This window comes from Rhamphochromis longiceps, linkage group LG4, assembly GCF_057381845.1.
Source record: "Rhamphochromis longiceps isolate RC_006_pf linkage group LG4, R_longiceps_female_GT1.1, whole genome shotgun sequence".
NCBI lineage: Eukaryota > Metazoa > Chordata > Actinopteri > Cichliformes > Cichlidae > Rhamphochromis > Rhamphochromis longiceps.
Genome location: NC_140560.1, coordinates 22,872,123 through 22,890,730, shown reverse-complemented (window position 1 = coordinate 22,890,730; position 18,608 = coordinate 22,872,123). Strand labels below are relative to the sequence as shown.

General features: G+C 41.0%; 1 protein-coding gene across 3 annotated transcripts; it reads left to right on the top strand.

The window, feature by feature from the left end:
• Positions 1-1,352: 1,352 nt before the first annotated feature.
• Positions 1,353-18,397, top strand: iqck (IQ motif containing K). Of its 3 annotated transcripts, none has more exons than XM_085403860.1 (10): positions 1,353-1,457; positions 1,531-1,613; positions 1,927-2,071; positions 2,173-2,270; positions 2,738-2,790; positions 2,931-3,008; positions 3,635-3,719; positions 10,256-10,367; positions 15,887-16,015; positions 17,513-18,397. In XM_085403860.1, the coding sequence occupies exons 1-10, from the start codon at positions 1,448-1,450 to the stop codon at positions 17,569-17,571; spliced, it is 852 nt and encodes a 283-aa protein (XP_085259986.1). In that variant the 5' UTR covers positions 1,353-1,447; the 3' UTR covers positions 17,572-18,397. The 3 variants fall into 3 exon arrangements, with proteins under 3 accessions (XP_085259986.1, XP_085259987.1, XP_085259984.1); XM_085403861.1 differs by lacking the exon at positions 17,513-18,397 and adding an exon at positions 16,109-17,504; XM_085403858.1 differs by lacking the exon at positions 17,513-18,397 and having other exon boundaries at positions 15,887-17,504.
• Positions 18,398-18,608: the final 211 nt, after the last annotated feature.

The following is an 18,608-nucleotide window of genomic DNA, read 5'->3' as shown; positions in this document are numbered from 1 at the left end:
TACCTTAATACTTTTGAGGCATATATAATCACGTACAAAAGTCTTTACTGCTCATCTCTTCATATTTTAAGAGGAAAATTAGAAATGCATGAAATGCAAAAATAGAGTATGAGGCAAAAACAGAGTTTGCACAGTTCTAATGAGCTTGAACGTCAATATTTGGTATGACCACCTGATCTCTCTGAGCCAAGGTTTCTTGTAATTTTGTTTAATCAGTCTTCAGGAATAATTCTCCAGGCTTCTTTAAGGACATTCAAAGCTTTTCTTTGGATGTTGGCTGCCTTTTGTTCTGTTATCTATTGGCATGATCCCACACTGCTTCAATAATGTTGACCTCTGGGCTCTGGGGAGGCCAATCCATGACTGATAGTGTTTCATTGTGTGTCTTTGTTTTTTTGGGGGGTTTTTTGTCCATCCAAGTACGCTTGTACTGCATTGGCAGTGTGTTCTGGATCATTGTCATGCTGAAAAATGAAGCTGCTGCCAAGTTTTTTCCAGATGGTATTGCATTGTAGATCAAAATCGGATTGTACTTTTCTGCATTCATAATTCCATCAGTTTTGACAAGATCTTCAACATCATTGGCTGAAACTGACCCCAAATACTATCTGTATTTTACAGATAGAAAGTTTTGGCCAGTTGCTCTTTGGGAGTCACCTTGCTGGTGCAAAAATGCTAAGCTGTGTTATCTTTGGCATTTTTTTAGAATCAACTGTAGGCACAGCTCTGGTTCATCCCTGGAGTTAGGGTTGTGAATGAATCATAGGTCTGTGTTTAGTGAAAAAGCAGCCAGTGTCTAAAGAAAAGCTTTGAAAGACTTTCTGATAACCTGTACAAGAAAGCCTGTCTCCTTGGAAGCAAGATTTATAGAAATGAGTGGTCTCTCAAAACTTGCATAGTACTTTATTATTCAAAAACAGTCTTCTTCTTTTTTTTACGCACGTTGACTCCTTTATTATTGTTAGGAAACAAACTAAAAAAACACGGCATACTCTTTAGTGACTGCCATTATTCAGTGTGTCTTTGCTGAACTATTTCTTTCTGAGTCTCGCAGTATTGTTAGGTAAATACGCCTTTATAGGATTATTTCTCCTTAACTCCTATCATTAATCTAAGAGTTATATGATCGATACATGTATGTAGTTATCTGCTGCCCTCCAGTGGTTACATGGAAACTAGAAGTCATTTTCCTAATTTTGCAACAGCTGAAAGTTTAAAACAAAGATATGAGAACCACAAAAGCAGCAGTAGCATTTTAGGGCCAACCCCCCTCCCCGACTCGGTTTATTTTCTATGCATTGCATCGTTTCAGTATATTTTCGCTGTGTCGGACTTGTTTACACCGGAAGTCACGTGAGCACACCTACCGGTGACTCCATGGCAACCGCTTGAGTTAACATAGATAATGGCAGAGATCATCTGTACTAAGAAATAATTTTTGCAGAAAATGTGTGAAGGTACGGCCTGATCTGTTTGTCCCTGTGGTGAAACAGAAAAACAAAGGTTCACGTGTTCACTGTGTCTTTGTAGAGTTTGAGGCCGAACAGCACAGCGGTCCCAGCCCTGCGTGGACAGAGGCCAGCTCTGTGAGCACCCAGCTCTCCCGGCACAGCGTAAGTACACACAGACGACGTGATGTGTGCAAATACAAATCTGTGGGATTTAATCTGGATCCTGTGTCAGCCTCGTTTGAGATAACTGGGCCAGCTGGGTATTCAAATGCATTCTCCGTCATGCGCAAAACCCTAACACATACATGTGAAAATGTGAACCTAACTGATGGGGATTTATAAATATTGCTTGAAGTGCAAAATAGCTCCTCCATTTTTATATGGTTTATAACAGAAAACTATAAAATAAATTATTTTTTTAAACTATTTTTGAAGTCTAAATTGTTCATGAAAGTTGAATGATTGCTTTGGTTAGGTACTTATGGATGATCTTCTCAGAGACTTTGAGCCCGATGTTTGCTGTGCTCTCCCTGGATACTCTGCATTAGAAGGACCTCATCCTTCACGGCAGAATCGCCCCCCAACTGCTGAAACTACACCTTTTCCCCAAGTCCCTGAAAGTAAGATACATAGCTGCTCTCCCTGTAATGTGAAACTGTAAGTATTAATACATATTTGCCATCATTATAATTCTGTCTTTAAAATGTTGTGCTTGTGTCAGATCCTGTCACGCGTTTCTTGGAGAAGAAAGTGTTTCCAGTGTTGGTACCTGGACTGGAGGCTTTGCTAAGAGAAGCCCAGAAAAATGGCTGCTTTAAGGTCTAAGTGTCTTTAATAAAAATCAATTGTAATCCTACAATTGGACCTCTGAGAAATCAGAAATTAATCAAGGATAAAAATCAACCACTAAAATATTTTTTTTTCTGTTCAGGAAGTAAATAACCATAATTTGACATCTTAATCAAAAGCTAATAATTAATTTTATTGGTTTTTTTCTGCTTTTCTTTAGGAAAATGGTAAATTTGAAAGTTCACGGATAACAACAATAATATTTTAATATTTAAGAGTAATTAGTTTAGTGCATCTGTGCCATGAACCTGACATTGGGCGGTAGTCTGATCAATTTAAATGCTGTACAGGAATAATTAGCCAGTAGAGGGATCTAAAAAACAATTCAGTGCTTACAGACACCAAAATGGGAGCTTTGTTGTTTTAACGCTTGTACATTTTGCTGCTTTATAGTCAAGGGAGATGCTGAATGTAGGGCAGTCTCTTTTTTATTTCAGAGGAAAATAACAGCGTTTAACCCATGTGACTTTCTGACTGAGTGGCTCTACAAGTAAGAGTCCTCCTACACACACCTCACTCTGCACTCTGTAGTACTACCCTCACCTCACCACATAGATTCTCTCTGATGTCACATTGAAAGTGCTGTGTATGTGAAACACTGCACGTTTCACGTTTTTCATCCTTCCTCAGCCATAACCCTCGCAGGAGTGGACAGGAACCAGTGAGCTTTCATGACATCCCCTTTGTCAAGGACTGGCTTGGGATGCAGTGAGTATCTCTTCAGTTTGCACACCATGGTTATTATAGCTAACAAAGACAAAACTAAAACTGGGTGTGAAAAAACATTTTAGTAAACGAGAATAAAATAAAAATGCTAGGAGTTGCAAAACTGACTAAAATAGAATAAACATTTCAAGGGAATATTCTTAGCTTTAGTATTTGTAAAATAACGTGAAATTTTCATAACATGTACTGAAGTTATTGTACAAAAACATACAGTGTACAGTTTTTAATCCAGTGTCTGTAGCAGAGGTGTCCAACATAAGGCCCGAGGGCCAGAATCAGCCCTCCAAAGACTTCAATCTGGCCCAATGGGCAATTCTAGAAAATGTGAAGGTGAGCATAAATTTAGGACTTTTAATTCTATCTTCCAACGTTTTGCAGCATGATAAAGAGCTCCCCCATGGCCAATCTTACAACACCACGTTTCACTGGTTTGGCCCACTTTAAAATCAAAGTGGGATGTAATGGGCCCACGATGTAAAATATGTTTGACATCTATGGTTTATAGCACAAAGCAACTATAAGCTATGACACACACACACACAAACTCCATGTACGCTCTCCTTTCTTGTCTCATCACTCTTTCTTTTCCATTTCCTTCCATCCTCCAGTCCCAGGCCGCCCACTCCTCTGTTTCTGCGGCTCACTGAGTGCGAGGCTGCTCTGCTCATCCAGGCTTTCTGGAGAGGATACAAGGTATGTTGGACATGACTGGAAGCTGAGTGCTTTTTACAGGCTTTCTGTCCCAACATTTATAAAAAGGGCTGGGGTTTGCAGAATGACAGGTCTGAAAAGCACCAAAAAGTGTGAAAAAATAAACAGGAAACCTAAACTTTAAGAACTGAGGGACGTTTTATGGAATGAAGAGGTTGCATTGCATAGTCTTGGATGCATTTTACATTTCACTGACACACAACTTTAGCTTTGCCTCCTTGACCAACTTCACAAACTCATCAAAGAATTCACAGTGTGGACATAAGATAACATTTTGAAGAAGAAAGTGTGTAGGAGTCCGGCAATCATCCCACAAGAGCACAGCGACCCTGTGTGTGTGCGTGTCTGTTAGGCTACAATAGGCTCCCGCTAAGCGTGCATCGGCCAACAGTCTTGTTGTTGTCAGTCTTGTTGTATAATCCCATCCCCTTAAAGAGCCCCCTCTTCCACAGGGGCTGCAGTTTCATTCAGCAGCTTGATTATGTCATCAGTGATGCCAGGCTTTAAATCCCTCCTGTGTGGGTGTTGTGGTCTGAAGCACTCTGTGCTGTGATATAAATAGATATGCACAGACACTTCCAGAGGCAAACAGCAGCATCTCTCTCTGTCACTCTTTCTCCCTCACACACACGCACGCACGCACACACACACAGATAAACGCCAGCTCCTGTGGTGTAAGGATAAGCAAGGGTCATGTTTTGTTTGTCTTGACAGAACCTCTTCTTTTGTGCGTTTCTTATCCGAAGTGCTTGTGGGAGGATTCAGCCTTAGTGTGGCTGCACAAACCACTGAGAGGAAAAGATGCCAGCTGCACCGACGTGGACAATTGCATTACATTTGAATGATTTGAAAATGTTCTTGCACATGTGGGCCTGAAGATAAAAGTGTGGATGCGGGCATAAAAAAAGATGGATCGAATGTGTGTCGTGAACTGCTGGGGCACCAGCAGAGGGCAGCACTCCCTCTTATTTGCCTTTTTTATTTTCTCCATGAACAACAAAATATAATTGATCTCTGCCCACATGTGGTGGCAGCAGTGAGCCAGCTGTCTGTCACTCCTTGCTGTATGTTTACCCTGAAATAAGAGGTTCAGCAGGGCCACTGATAGGACTGCAGCTGAACACCCCAAGGGATTCAGGGAAAGAGAGAGAGAGAGTGGGTAGAGACAGAGTGAGGGAATGGGAGGATTATGAGGAAGGATGATGGTTGGTCTATGTTTGGAACACTTTCGCATGGATGGCAAACGGGAGGAAAGAGGCGAGCTGATGTTGCAAAGTGGTGTCAGAGTAGGAAGATGCAGTTCTTCTAGGGGGTGGGAAAAGGGAGAGAGATGCAGCACAATCAGGGTCTGCAGCTGAGCGTTGGCCTCTTGGAAGACGCCTCTAGGATCATGACTTATTTAGGCTACATGGAGTGGAGCAGAATTTTTGTTTGGTCCTGACAGGCACTGTAGTGTGTTTCGACTGCTCTCACCTTGACTTGAGAAAAACGGCAGTTAACAGCGGAGTGGGCAGCAGAGGAGGGACGAGCACGTCAGCACAAACCGAGTGAACTGTAAAGCACCAGTGCCTTGTTAAACTTCTACTGGGATCATTAAACATAGCTATTACAGAATTATTCTTACACCAGCGTGCAATCAAGATGTCGTAGCTCACAAATCTAATTTCTAAGTAAAGAATTCCAAGGAATGTTTCACTCAAATCTGCCTCTCTGTCTGATTTTATGTGCTTGAGGATAGTTTATTAGAGCATAATAGGATTGTGGGATTTTCCTGTAATATATAGTCAGTATAAGATCAGTGCACTCTGTTCACTTCACCCCCATCTGCCTCCACACGCACCCCATTCCCCCCCTCACACTTACACCCTCGGCTGTTATATAACCAGCTTGACGCAGCGCTGACTGCAGAGGGTGTGTGTGTGTGTGCGTGTGTGCGTGAGTGTTCTGGTAAGAAAGACAGACAGACAGACTGAAGACTAGGAAGGGGCATGAGAGTATTTTTGCAGAGTGGAATTTTATCCCTCCATTATTAATCTCTTTCATCAAAACGCTGAGGGCTGAAGCAGAGCAGTGCTGGAGCGCACACAGACGCACACACAAACACACATAGACACAGATGCAAACTCATGACCCAGACAGTGCGTTTGTCTTTTGTTTCACTCACGTATAACTGTTAAGAGCTCCTAGGTCTAAACATATTATATAATCTTCTTTACACCGTGTACCTTAACCTAACTATAATCCATTCATCCATGCCTGCTACTCTAATGCACACTGATGTGCAAGCATGGACACATACACAGTCTCCTCTGATCACTAAGACTTCTCAGGATTATTCAGCTGAGCTAGAGTAGTGTGGCTGTAGTGTAATAAATTCCCATTGCAATTAGACTGTCAATATTAGTGGGTTGTGGTCTGGTAGCTTTGCCCTTTATCATCATCACTGCCATTTCCACTGGCTCCAGTTGCAGATTTATTTATGTGGCTGGCCTTATCTCAGCTGCAGCGCACCTTTTATCTGACTGGAAAAAAAAAAATCAAACCTAAGTCAGTTTTTTGGGGGGAGGGGGAGGGTCCTTTTTCTGTAGTGAAAACTTGAAACAAATACCATCAGTTGATTTCCACTGGAGAGTTTGGTAGATGAAAAGTATGATACAACCACACACAGTATAAAACAAGGATGTAGCCACCGTGACATCACCTGTCCTATTTTGAAACTTCGAAGTGTTTTCATTGTCATGATTTTGTTGTTTTGAAACCAGATGTGATAAGCATTGGCCAGAGCTGACCGTGAAATTCGGCATTCATTGGCTAACTAATTGCCAGCCCTATCCTGTTACCCAATGTGCACCTCCTGGATAAATCTGGTTTTGTGACACTTAGAATGGCTAAAATGTAAAAAGTAAACTTGATGTTTTCTAGTGAAGGGTGATGTAAGGCAGTTAGTTAGCTAGCTGCAACCAGCCAGAATACTTCTAGCTTTGTCCAGTCCAAGACAGCGTTGGTGTCATTATGCAGTGTATACACTGTACCACGTATATGACATATAGTAGGCTTTATACAACTTTGCAACCAAACAGTGAAAAACGTTCTTTCTTGTGCATGTTTCAACAATGTTTGATGATGTCATCTTAAAAACTTTTTTAAAAGGCTCATACATCTTTTTTCTCACTGATACTCCCTTTTTTTACATTCCTCATGCATTAATTTTTGTCTGCTTCCAGAATGTGTCGTTTTTCCTACTCTACTTTTCCTCTCCTATCTGTCACCTCTATCCCCAGCCGGCAGCTGGTCGTGGTCGATGGCTGCCACTTCCTGAGCCTGGTTCTGCCTGAGGTCTCTGCTTGTGAAAATGGAGTGCTACTTTTCAAAAGTGTTTTCTCTCTATTTCTCTCTTGGGTCTTGACATTTTTATACAAAGTGCTTTGAGGTGACTGTTGTTGTAAATTGGCACCACATAAGTAGAATTAATTCAACAGAATAGCAAAAATCTTGGGTTTCATCGGCTTTCTTTCTCATAGGCCTTTTAATAGACCTTTCCTTCCTTCTTGTACTGCAGCTTCAGATATTAAGAAATGGGGCACTTGCTGAGTTGTATTCCTCCTGACATAAACGAATAGAGCTGGTTGAAAGAAACACACACATATATGTACACACACACACACACACACACACAACACAACACAACACACACACACACACACTTGCCCCTCCCCAGAGTACTGCATAGTCAACAGTAGAAGTAGGTCTATGATTCCAGTTCAATGGTCCAAGGGCAGCAATAGATGAATGGTTTTAAATGTGGTTCGCTGTTAAGTCAATTTGATGTACCACGTGCAGTGACACTCATGCAGAAGATATGTCTCAGGCTTGGTCCTTGCTTACCCTCCTGTAAATGGGCTGATGTCTCATATTTTCACTTGTGCATTTATCTGTGCCTACATTTGTCTTAGTTCTTATTTAAATGTAAGTATTTTTTTACCTTTAGGACAGTAGGGTGGCAGTGCAACTGCTTATTGTGACTCAGTCTACAGGGGCATGAATACAGGCCACAGGTCACTGGGCTGGTTAAGCCTTGAAGGAAGCTGTGGTGAACACAAAGATGATGGATGGGTGGAGTGTGAAGGGAAAATAAAGCAGACTGTGGCTGTGTCTTTCTGCACTTGGTCGTGCAGCCACTTCCCCGGGTGAGGAGCTCAGTCTCACAGTCAGCTTTACACTGGAAAGGAATGCAGCTTGAAAGGCTGAGTTACGAGACTGCAACGTGTGCGTGCACACCATAATGTTGTATGCAATTGTGGATAATGTGGTGTGTGATAACAGAGGCCCTTGCAGTGTCTCGGTAATTTTTCTAATCACTCTAATCCCAGCCTTCATGCAAACATACAGCATGAGAGGACTGAGTCACATGCACACAAAACCAGGCTCTGCCACGTGAGCAGTGCATCAGCACGTATGATTATATCAAGAAGATAATGCGTTAGCGAAGTTTCACTAAGAATTCAAATGAGTATAAATAACTGTGAAAAACGATGAAGTTGAGATGCATATATTCTAACACGCAGTACAAGTAAAACGTCAACATTCTTAACCAGGCTTCGTGCCCAGGGTCAAAATAACTTAGCCCTGCAAATCAGCTGTGCTGATGCACACAGACAGGCTTCAGAAAACTCAGGCGCACACACACACACACATACAACTCAGCCCTTTGTCTCCTGCTGTCATACACAAGCTGTCAGCATCCTGCAGAAAGCTAGTGTATTCATAAAGTCAGCTTTCCAAGAACTGACTTTGATTTTTGCTCCATTTCCATCATTTCGGAGAAGCTGACAGCATCAGAAGCAGAAAGGGAGAATACAAGATTTATGGAGGACATCAGTGAAGAGTGACAGAGAAGAAATGGCACACAGACACAAATAAAGCACACAAGCGATGGTGAGCAAACACAACAGACTTAACCACCCCTCCTCCCTCTGACCCTCACCCCTCATTTCCATTTCTATGGTTTGCTCCCATCAGCAGAGAGGCTGCTGCAGCACTGTGACACCCCGTGAATGAACTATTGGAGCGCTCTAGTTTTACCCATTCCTAAACCTATCACCAGGCTTATATAACAGACCCACTTTTGTACAATAGCAACACTTTTGTTGCCACATAACCAGGCACTTAGGAGAAAGTTGGGGTTGAATGGAGCAGAGTGAAAGGAGACTGGTGAGAAGAGAGGTGGGAGAGAATTCAGAGTGAAGAGAGGTGGATGGAGAGGGAAGAAATACTGATGTGTTGGGGAATCAAGGGAGAGTAATGTGTTAGTATGAAAGACAGTATCTGAGGAGAAATCTACCACCCAGGGAAGAAAGAAGCCTGTCAGAGATAGTTGAGTACAAAGAGCATAGAGGAAAGAAAAAGGAGGAGTAGGAGGACTAGTTAGTGGGAGAAGAATAGAAGGAGGAGGGATAAATATGAACAGGAGGTGAAGCCCTTTACAGATATTTTATTCACATTTGCAACATCAAACTTGCTCGGTAATCTTTCAGGAAGTCCTGCAGCCCACACACACACACACACACACACACACACACACACACACACACACACACACACACACACAAAACCAAACACAACAGCTGCAGTAGTTTCATCCAAGAACAGAAGCATAATTCATACAGCCTGGATTAGGCTGAATCAGGGTTCCTGTGAATCCTTAGAAGCTCTTCATTAACCTCATAGTAAGGCCTAACATTTTAAAATGCATTAAAATTAATTAATTAATTAAATTTAAAATAGGAAATAGGATTTTATCACTTGCTTGGCTTATTGTTTTCATTTATTTTTGCAGCATGGTGTAGGCAAGATGTGTAAGTTGCAGTATGTGTTTCAACCACAGTGCAATCAGTATTACTGGACCACATATTTGCATGGAGATCTGACCAAATGGCTTACATAAGCAGGTTTTGGCACAATTGATGGAGCCATGAATTCTGCTCTGTACCAGAAAATCCTGAAGTAGAATGTCCGGAGTGGCCTAGTCAACGTCCAGAGTTGAATCTGATTGAGATGCTTTGGCATGACTTTAAACAGGCCGTTCATAAAAACCCTCCAATTTGGCTGAATTAAAACAATTCCGTAAAGAAAAGTGGGCCAAAATTCCTCCACAGTGAAAAAGACTCTTTGCCAGTTATCGCAAAAGTGTGACTGTAGTTCTTGCTGCCAAGTGTGGCACAACTAGTTTAAGGAGTGACTTTTTCACAAAAATTCAGGTAGGTTTGGATATTTTTTTCCAATAATAAATGAAATAATCATTTAAAAAGAACATTTATTTACTTAACCCTCCCTGGAAATGTTCTTAATGTTAGTAACTAAAGCATATACTGTAACAGACTTTCTAAATAACCTTCTTTAAACAGTCCTAACAGCTTACTAACACTGATTAGCTTGTGGCTCAATTAAGTTATTGATGATGTTTGCTCATGTGAATTTATGCATGTGCGCCCTTTGCACGTGTCCTGTGATTGTTATAGATCAGGGCACAGCCAGATGTTCAGGAGATGCGCCAGTGGCAGAAAAAACTGAGAGAGACCCGTGACATTGGCAAAACTGTCAAGCAGTTCTGGGCGAAACAAGAGAGACGAGGTAAGCCCACATATGCTTACACACACACTCACATGATATCACTGAATGCCAGCCCTCAGGCTTGCTAGTAGCATTATATCTACTACTATCAAATTCTCTTCAGTGCCTGACAAAAGCTGCTGATATTCATACAAAGGTACTAGACTGCATAGAAATCAGTCCATACAATATTCAGATTTACAAAAATAAATACGCATACAGTGCGGTGTGTCAGCCTGTGCACAAATAGAGTTTCACACATATAAACGGCTGCAGAGATATTCACGCCAACAGGGCTTTGATTTTTAAAGCTGAAAGACGAGGATTCTGGGAGCGGTGACACACAGAGAGAATGAGGGCAGTGACGGAGAAAGAGAAGCAGACATGGGGAGAAAGTAAGTAATTGAGAGAGAAGATTGCAAATGAAAAAGAGAAAGAAAATGTCTTCAGGGCTCAGGCTACGCTTGTGTGACAGCGACGGCAGATGATGGGGGGGGGGATTCATGTGTGGAAAGAGCGGAGTAACAGAGTGTAGAGGGGAAGGGGATGAAGTCTGAGACGAGGGTAAAGTGATGTGTACGTCTTTGCCTGTGGCGAGTGTGTGTGTCTATGTGTGCACTGTGCACATATGAAGGACAGGGAAGAGCAGCTGAGAATGCAGACCCATGTCCACTGTGACTGACAAGCATTAGAGTTAAAGGATGATGACTACACGTTGTCTTTGGAAGCTTGCATAAGAACAGAGTGGTACACTGTACATGCACTTTCTTAAATCCAAGTAGGCTTGCAGGGAAAAAAACACGACTGTTGCAAAGTTCAGCAAAAGAAATTTATTTGTACTAATAAAGAATAGAGAAAAAAAAAAAGCACACAAACAGGATTTTCTGTGGGGGCTTCATAAGAAGCCAAAGAACTTTGGAGAACCTCCAACTTTTTTCTTCTAACATCACCATACCCTTGATACCTTTGGCTAGTATAATGAAATTCTTATCATCTTTGTGCTTTGTACAAATTAGCATACTGAGCTGAATTCACTGATATAGTCACCAATGAGGATGCCACAATACCAATACAGATACCCAATTTGATACCAAAACAAACTGAGTATACAGTGGACTCAAACAACAACTCCTTTATCAAAAAGTCATTTTAAATAGATGATATGGTCGAGTGTTTATTTCAAATTTTAATGCTGTATTTTTTTTTGACAGGACATAGACTGAAATGTCAGGATGGTTGCAGAGTAACCTACTAACATTCCTATGAGGTATAACATGTACCATTTTAAGTAAATCTTAGCTCATTTTGAATTTCATGACAGCAACACATCTTAAAAAATTGGCGATGTTGGGGAAAAAAGACTGGAAAAGGAAGCTGTGCTAAACAAAAACAGCTGGAGGAACATTTTGCAACTAATTAGGTTAATTGGCAGCAGGTCAGTAACAGGAGTGGGTCTAAAAAGAACATATTAGAGAGGCAGAGGTTCTCAGAAGTAAAGTTGGGCAGAGGTTTACCAAAAACTGTTTCTACAAATTGTGGACCAATTTTAGAATAATGTTCCTAAATGTAAAATTGTAAAGACTTCAATCAAGAGAAATCTCCGTGTACAAGGGACAAGGCTGAAAACCAGCATTGGATGCCTGTGATCTTCAGGTCACCCAGGCATTAAAAACAGGCATGATTCTTTGATGGACATGAAAGAAACATTAAAGCTCCATCATCAAAAAAAGGAAGCCACATATGAACATGACCCAACAATGCTGCTGTCATCTTTGGACCAAAGCTCATTTAAAATGGACTGAGAAAAAATGGAAAACTGCTCTGTGGTCAGACAAACTGAAATTGGACATTTATTTTGGAACATGGCGCATCCCGTGAACTAAAGATGAGAGGGACCACCCGGCTTAAGACCAGTGCTAAGTTCAAAAACCTGCATCTCTGATGGCATGGGGGTCCCATCAGTGTGTATGGAATTGACAGCTGGCACATTTGGAAAGGCACCATCAATACTAAACGGTATATACAGGTTTTAGAGCAACACATTCTCCCATTGCATATTTCAGCAAAACAATGCCAAACCACATACTGCCTCTATAACAGCACTGTGCCAGCACTGTAGTAGAAGAAACACGGCCTGCCTGCAGTGCAGACCCAGACCTTTCTTACAAACAACTGGGGGCAGACCACTAAATGCACCATCATCCATGTGTAGCTTTTGCTGTCCTCGCTTCATCTTCTTCAGAATGTGAGCATAGCTAAAAACACCTTTAGGTGCATCCTGCCCCTGCTGATTCCAGAAGTTACTAAAAATGCAAATCAAGTCACATTTTTTTGAATATGCATCAAACAGCAGAGCAGCAATGGTGGCACAATGATCAGAATTCTAGCCTCACAGCAAAAAGGTTCTTGGTTTGAATCTGCAATCTGGTTGGGGTGTTGCATGCAGAGTTGCATGTTCTGCCTGTGTCTTTGTGGGTTATCTCTGGGTACTCTAGCTTATTCCCACACTCAAAGACATACACACTTAGTGCAGTTAGGTTAATTGGCACTTCCAGATTGAATGTGTGCGAATAGTTGTCTGTCTTTGTGCAGCTAGCGGGGGTAGATTCTTGGTCTTTTTTTAGGGACATTGTATTTATTTTTCCACGCGCCTACTGGAACGCTGTACCATCATGGTGCATCACAACAAGTTAGCAAGTGGACAGAAAAATCAAAACACATGGCAAAGAACAAAAGATGACTAAAAGAAGCTTCTCTCTACTTTGCATTGTTGCAGCTGTCTACTTTTCCAGCGGGTCCACGTAAATGATTTCAAACATTTCGATAATAAGGATACAGAAGGTGCAACTCCTACATGCACAATAGGACTAATGACACAGAAGGAAAGAAATCCGATTACACCGTGCTTACAGCAGACAGCTCAACAGTAATGTTGTCGTATTGTCTCCCCCTTAGGGAACTGATATATTCAACGAGGCAACACTCATCTTCTACCCACAAATAAATAGGGATGGATGTGTATCAACATCACACTGTTTGGAGCAATACTGGGAATTGTCTTCTTGAATGAATCCATAAATAATTACAATCTCTACATTTTACTCTGTTTGGTGCTCTAATCTGTGTAATTGCCTGATAATTTACTGCACTTTGTGGTGAACTTTTTATAGATGGGAGGATAAAAATAACCGCCAGATGTAAGCTTTGTAAAATAATAATATATGATAATAATATATGAAAATAGTTTTAAAAAAAGAAACCCTCAAGAAGCAATTACATCTATATTTAATCTATTCTGCTCTTCGCATTTAACCCAGATACAGGAGCATTCATACACTGAGGCGTGCTTCAGCCCATCTGACGGGGGTGTGGCGGTGTGTCATGATAAACACACACACCCTCTAATAACGCTAGTCATGGTAGTGTTTCAGTTTTTGTCGCTCAGAAACAAAGAACAGTGGCATCATGAGCACAGGTTGTTTCCACAGACGCATTCCACACAACAAAGGCGCTCTCTGCGGCCGACGAACATTCTTCCACGGGCGTGTGACAGCCATGCCACACTGCCACTGCTAACCGCCGCCGCTGCTGCTACTGCTGACCTGACATTCTAGCTGGGGGCCTGGGGATGGGTGTGCATGCGTAAGAGAGTGCATGAGCGTCTGTCCAGACTGTCGGCCTGCATGGAAACCATTTTCCAACCTTTTCAACTGAGTCTACAATGGATGAAAATAGGAGAGAACAAAAAAGACAGAAAGTGACAGAAGTTGCAGTTTGTTTGCCGGCTTCTTCTGTTTTTGTTTTTTGGATGTTATAGAAGTCGCCTTCCTGCACTGTGACACATAAATGACCCATGTTTGGTGCACTTGCAGAGTTAAAAAGAGAGCGAGAAATAATTTAGGGAAGCTCCCCTTCCAACTGTACGCTCATTCTTTAAGTCCCACAACAGCTGTGCTCATCTCATTTGACCCGAGAAAGCCGGCGTACAATACCTCCTCTGCCGCTTCATAGTCTGAAATCAGAATTAGTCAGAGATGGAGAGAAAAACAATGAGGCAAAGAGCAAAGAACATGCACACACTGATATGTCAAAAGGTCACATCGCACTAGACAGGTGCAGCTCTCAGCAGTTCATGAATCACCTCGACTGTCCTTGACTGGTGCTTGTTTACCGTCAGTTTAAGCCCTGTTAAAACAGCTTGTGACATCACGTGGTTGGTGACATTGTTTTGAATAGATCAACATGAAATGAAGTAGCAACAGAAATCTGTTAATTGTTTTGGCCTTCTCCCTTGTTTTGTTTTGTTTGGTTTGGTTTTCTTCACCCGCCATGCCAAACTACAGCTTTTTAAAAGATAAGTCATGGGATCTGAATCAGGGAAATGATTCTCAGATGATAAAACAAAAAAAATACTGAAGGGCTCCATCACTGCATATTTGGATTCTCTATATGTACGGATGCATTTTGAAATCTTAAAAAAAAAAAAAAAGTTATTTTTTTTCCAAAACCGCAATTCCATCACACTTTTTCAATAATTAGCTTGTAAATAAAACAGTTCAATTCAATTCCATTTTATTTATACAGCACCGAATCACAGTGTCACCTCAAAGCACCTCAAAGCACTTTATATTGTAAGGTAGACCCTACAATAATACTACAGAGAAAACCCCAACAATCATATGATCCTCTATGTGCAGGCTCTTTGGTGACAGTGGGAAGGAAAAACTCCCTTTTAACAGGAAGAACCAGGCTCAGGGAGGGGTGGCCATCTGCCATGACCGGTTGGAGTGAGGGGCAAACGATACCGTAATTTGCACTCCATGACAGCCTCTTGGGTAGCACTTGATAATAATGTCATACTATTAGGCATTAGTAAGGTATTAGCGAGTGCTTAATTCATCATTTATATATCATTAGTCCTCCTTAGTTTGACATTTATAAATACAGATGTGTTTATCCATCTGTTACTCTTACACTGTGTACAGCTATCACTGCTAGTAATTATCCTAATTTTAGTCATAATGATATATCTATATTTATAAATGGCATACTGAAGAGTAGTAATGCTATATAAATGATAAATTAAGCAACTACACATACCTTACTAATACGTTAATAATGCTTCATAGCATTATTTGTTATAAAGTGATACCGGCTTTTGTTTTTCATAGATATGCTTACTTTAACAGTGTCAAAGCTGTCACTCTTTACTGACTGATAACAACAATAGCAGCAGCAGAGGCAACCAGAGTAGCGTTGTAGCTGTGAAAGTGAGAAAGTGTCAGCACTTGTCTCAGTCGTGTTCTGTTCATAATTTTTCAAGTTATTCTGCTTAAAAAACTGCACTTGAAAAGAACTCGCTTGATATCATTAAAACCTTTATGCAAGGAACAGATAATTCTGCTAAATTCTTTAAAGGCTAACACATTCAAGATTTTTTAACCTGTTATTTAAATGAGCTAATCTGTCAAATTCCTAAAAGATTGTAAGGATCTTTTTTGCCTGGAAAACATATCCAAACATCTCTTGTTTGTCTCCAGTGGGTTCGGCTATGACAGATCTTCCAGAAAGCCCCCAGCCTGGAAACAATGTGTCCATCCAGGTGGTTTCCCCCACTCCCCAGAGCACCGCGGTCCACACACCCACCACCCATATGAGCCCACACCCTGGTGAGTGGCTCAGACCCAGCCTGCACGTCAAGGAAGAAGTAGCCTCTACATGTCTGACTAATTTCCTGTCTGTGTCCAACAAACTAATCGCAGGGTCTCCATCGTTACTAGGAACTCACAACCTGAGCTACCCTGGTGGGACTTGGTAACTGGAATCATTAGCCTTGTGTAAAAGCTTTTTTTCTGCTGTTTAAACACTATTAAACTCTGTTAGGCTGATGTCAAATTGACCTAAAGTGATCAGTCAAACAAGCCCTGTTTAAGGAAAAAAAAGAAAAGAATAAAAAAGATGCCTGTAACCAATTTGATATGGCCAGGCCAGGATTTATGGTCTGAGATCCGTGTCTAATTAGTTTATTGCTTTCATTGCCTTTTTGATGGATCACTTCCCTTCACGAGTCTCACCCAGCCAATGAACACCATATAGCACGGTTCACATATTATACTGTCAGGAGTGAAACCTCTTGTAACGGGCGTCATAATTTCTCTCTCCGCACCTCTGGATGACAGCTCAGTGGAAGATAACCATATTTCCTTGATCTGTCCTTTCCTCTTTCCTTAGCAATAGACATCACTCCACAAAAGAGGTCATAGCATTTCCATTCAAGCCAGAAATTGAGGCCAGAGTCAAAGGTGGCTCGGCACACGGCACACCGCTTTATATCCTGTTTATCAGGAAAGGAAATGACATGTCAGACAGCTGAGAATAAAAGAGAATTGGAAAAACATCACTTAGATCACTGGTTTGTATTTGGCAACTATCTGACAAAAAAACAATAATCTCTAATATTATGCTTAGATTTTTATTACATTAAAGGGTTAAAGTAAATTTGCCCTGTATAACAATACATATGAGAATATGTGCATATATATGTATAGTTATATAATAACACAGCTGAGGAGATTAAAAAATAAAACCCTGTTAATCAGTAAGTCACTTAACATTTCTGCCACAGAAACATGGGATGGCTTGGCTACTCATTACACGCACAACATGAAATAACGCCATAAAAATAGATGTATGAGGTGTATTTAACTTTTGTTTATTCTTACTTAGTAGGAGTATTTTCCTACTGCTGTTTTGGTCTTCTGCCTAATGTGTCGAATAGGCGCACATTTTGCATCATCCCCATTGAGTCTGCCACCTTCAGCTGTTTGTTTTTACTAGCTGTTGGCATTCAAATATTTATCTTGAATCAGCCTCAGAAATCATGAAATTTGATTTGCAAAAATTAAAAGACTGCTGCTCAAGTGACTCTACAGTTCTTCTTCCTGTAAGACTGTCCGGGTTATAGCTGTTTTCTCTTGACTATGGGTGTCAATTAAAGTGAAAGAATAAAGTGCACTCCTGGCATTTTTCCATCTCGCCACAAACCCAGCGTACCTGAGAGGGTACTGATGGTTGATCTTCTGTTTCATGATGAACTGCTTCTTGACCAAGTGAAGCATACCACCTCAGAGTGAGTCATGGGGAGGGTCATGTATCTCCCTTTGCAGGTATGTGGATGCCTGGAAGACAGCTGCCACTGGGTGAGGAGATAAAACGGCCCATTTAATTCTGGGGACATCTGATAGAGGAGCCAGCTCCATGAAGTCTGGCAGAACTGTACCCAACTGAAACCCGATCACACAGCAGCAGAAGGTAGTGTCGGCATCAAGCTGTCAGAGCATAGACAAATAACAACTGGTTCTGGGTTGTGATTCCAGGCTGATGTGTTAGTTAAAACTTTGTTTACACATTTAAAATGTAAAAACAAAAAGATCTTATGAATGCACTGAATGTATTAAAGAAGCCTATGTCAGACAGACAAATACCCAGAACATGTAGCCCAAAGTTAAACTACAGACTCATATTTCCATCTTTATCATCAAAGGACAAAGTAGGCATTTATGAAAATGCAATACTGTGCAAAAGACTTGAGCCATCCCTCATTTCTTTATATTTTGCTGGGAAAATGGGAAGTAGATTATATGATTTTATTGAAATCTGTGCAGGATAGGGGTGAGCATGAAAGTCAGTGTTTTATAAAACCCCCTTTATTCTTCAACACATTGAAGATGTGAAGATGACCCCACACTGCTTCAGCAAAGTTGTTCTGGAGAGGCTAATCCATGACGGACTGTGTTCCACAATGCTTTTCTATTTGTATGGTTTTACTGCACTGGCATTGTGTTTGGGATCATTGTCATGCTAAAAAATGTAGCTGCTGCCAATCAGATGCTTTCCACATAGCATTGCATTGTAGCTCAAAATCTGATGGAACTTTATTTTTCTGATGAGGCTTTGGTGAATGGTAGATGGATCAAGGGTCAGATGCATTGCTCACATGGGAGGTATTTGCTGGATTTTTTCCTATCCACTCCAGTTTTCTCATTTTTTTGAGGACACACTGCAAACTACTGGGATATGCCAAATGTTCAGCTAACAGCTCTTTGTAAGTCATCTTGTTGGTTGAGAAATAATATTTTATGCCAGTCAAACTGTGTTGTCTTTGCAATTTTTTTCTAGATTCAAGTAAAGAAATTTAAACTAATTATGTGTTTTTGCAATAGTAACAAAGTGCCTAAAGATGCCTAAAGAAATTGTAAAAGA

Bases quoted from the DNA above. Each gene is read 5' to 3' on its own strand.
- iqck (XM_085403858.1), top strand. The intron at 1,614-1,926 runs GTAAGTACACAC...TGCTTTGGTTAG, and splicing joins CCCAGCTCTCCCGGCACAGC to GTACTTATGGATGATCTTCT. The intron at 3,720-10,255 runs GTATGTTGGACA...TGATTGTTATAG, and splicing joins CTTTCTGGAGAGGATACAAG to ATCAGGGCACAGCCAGATGT.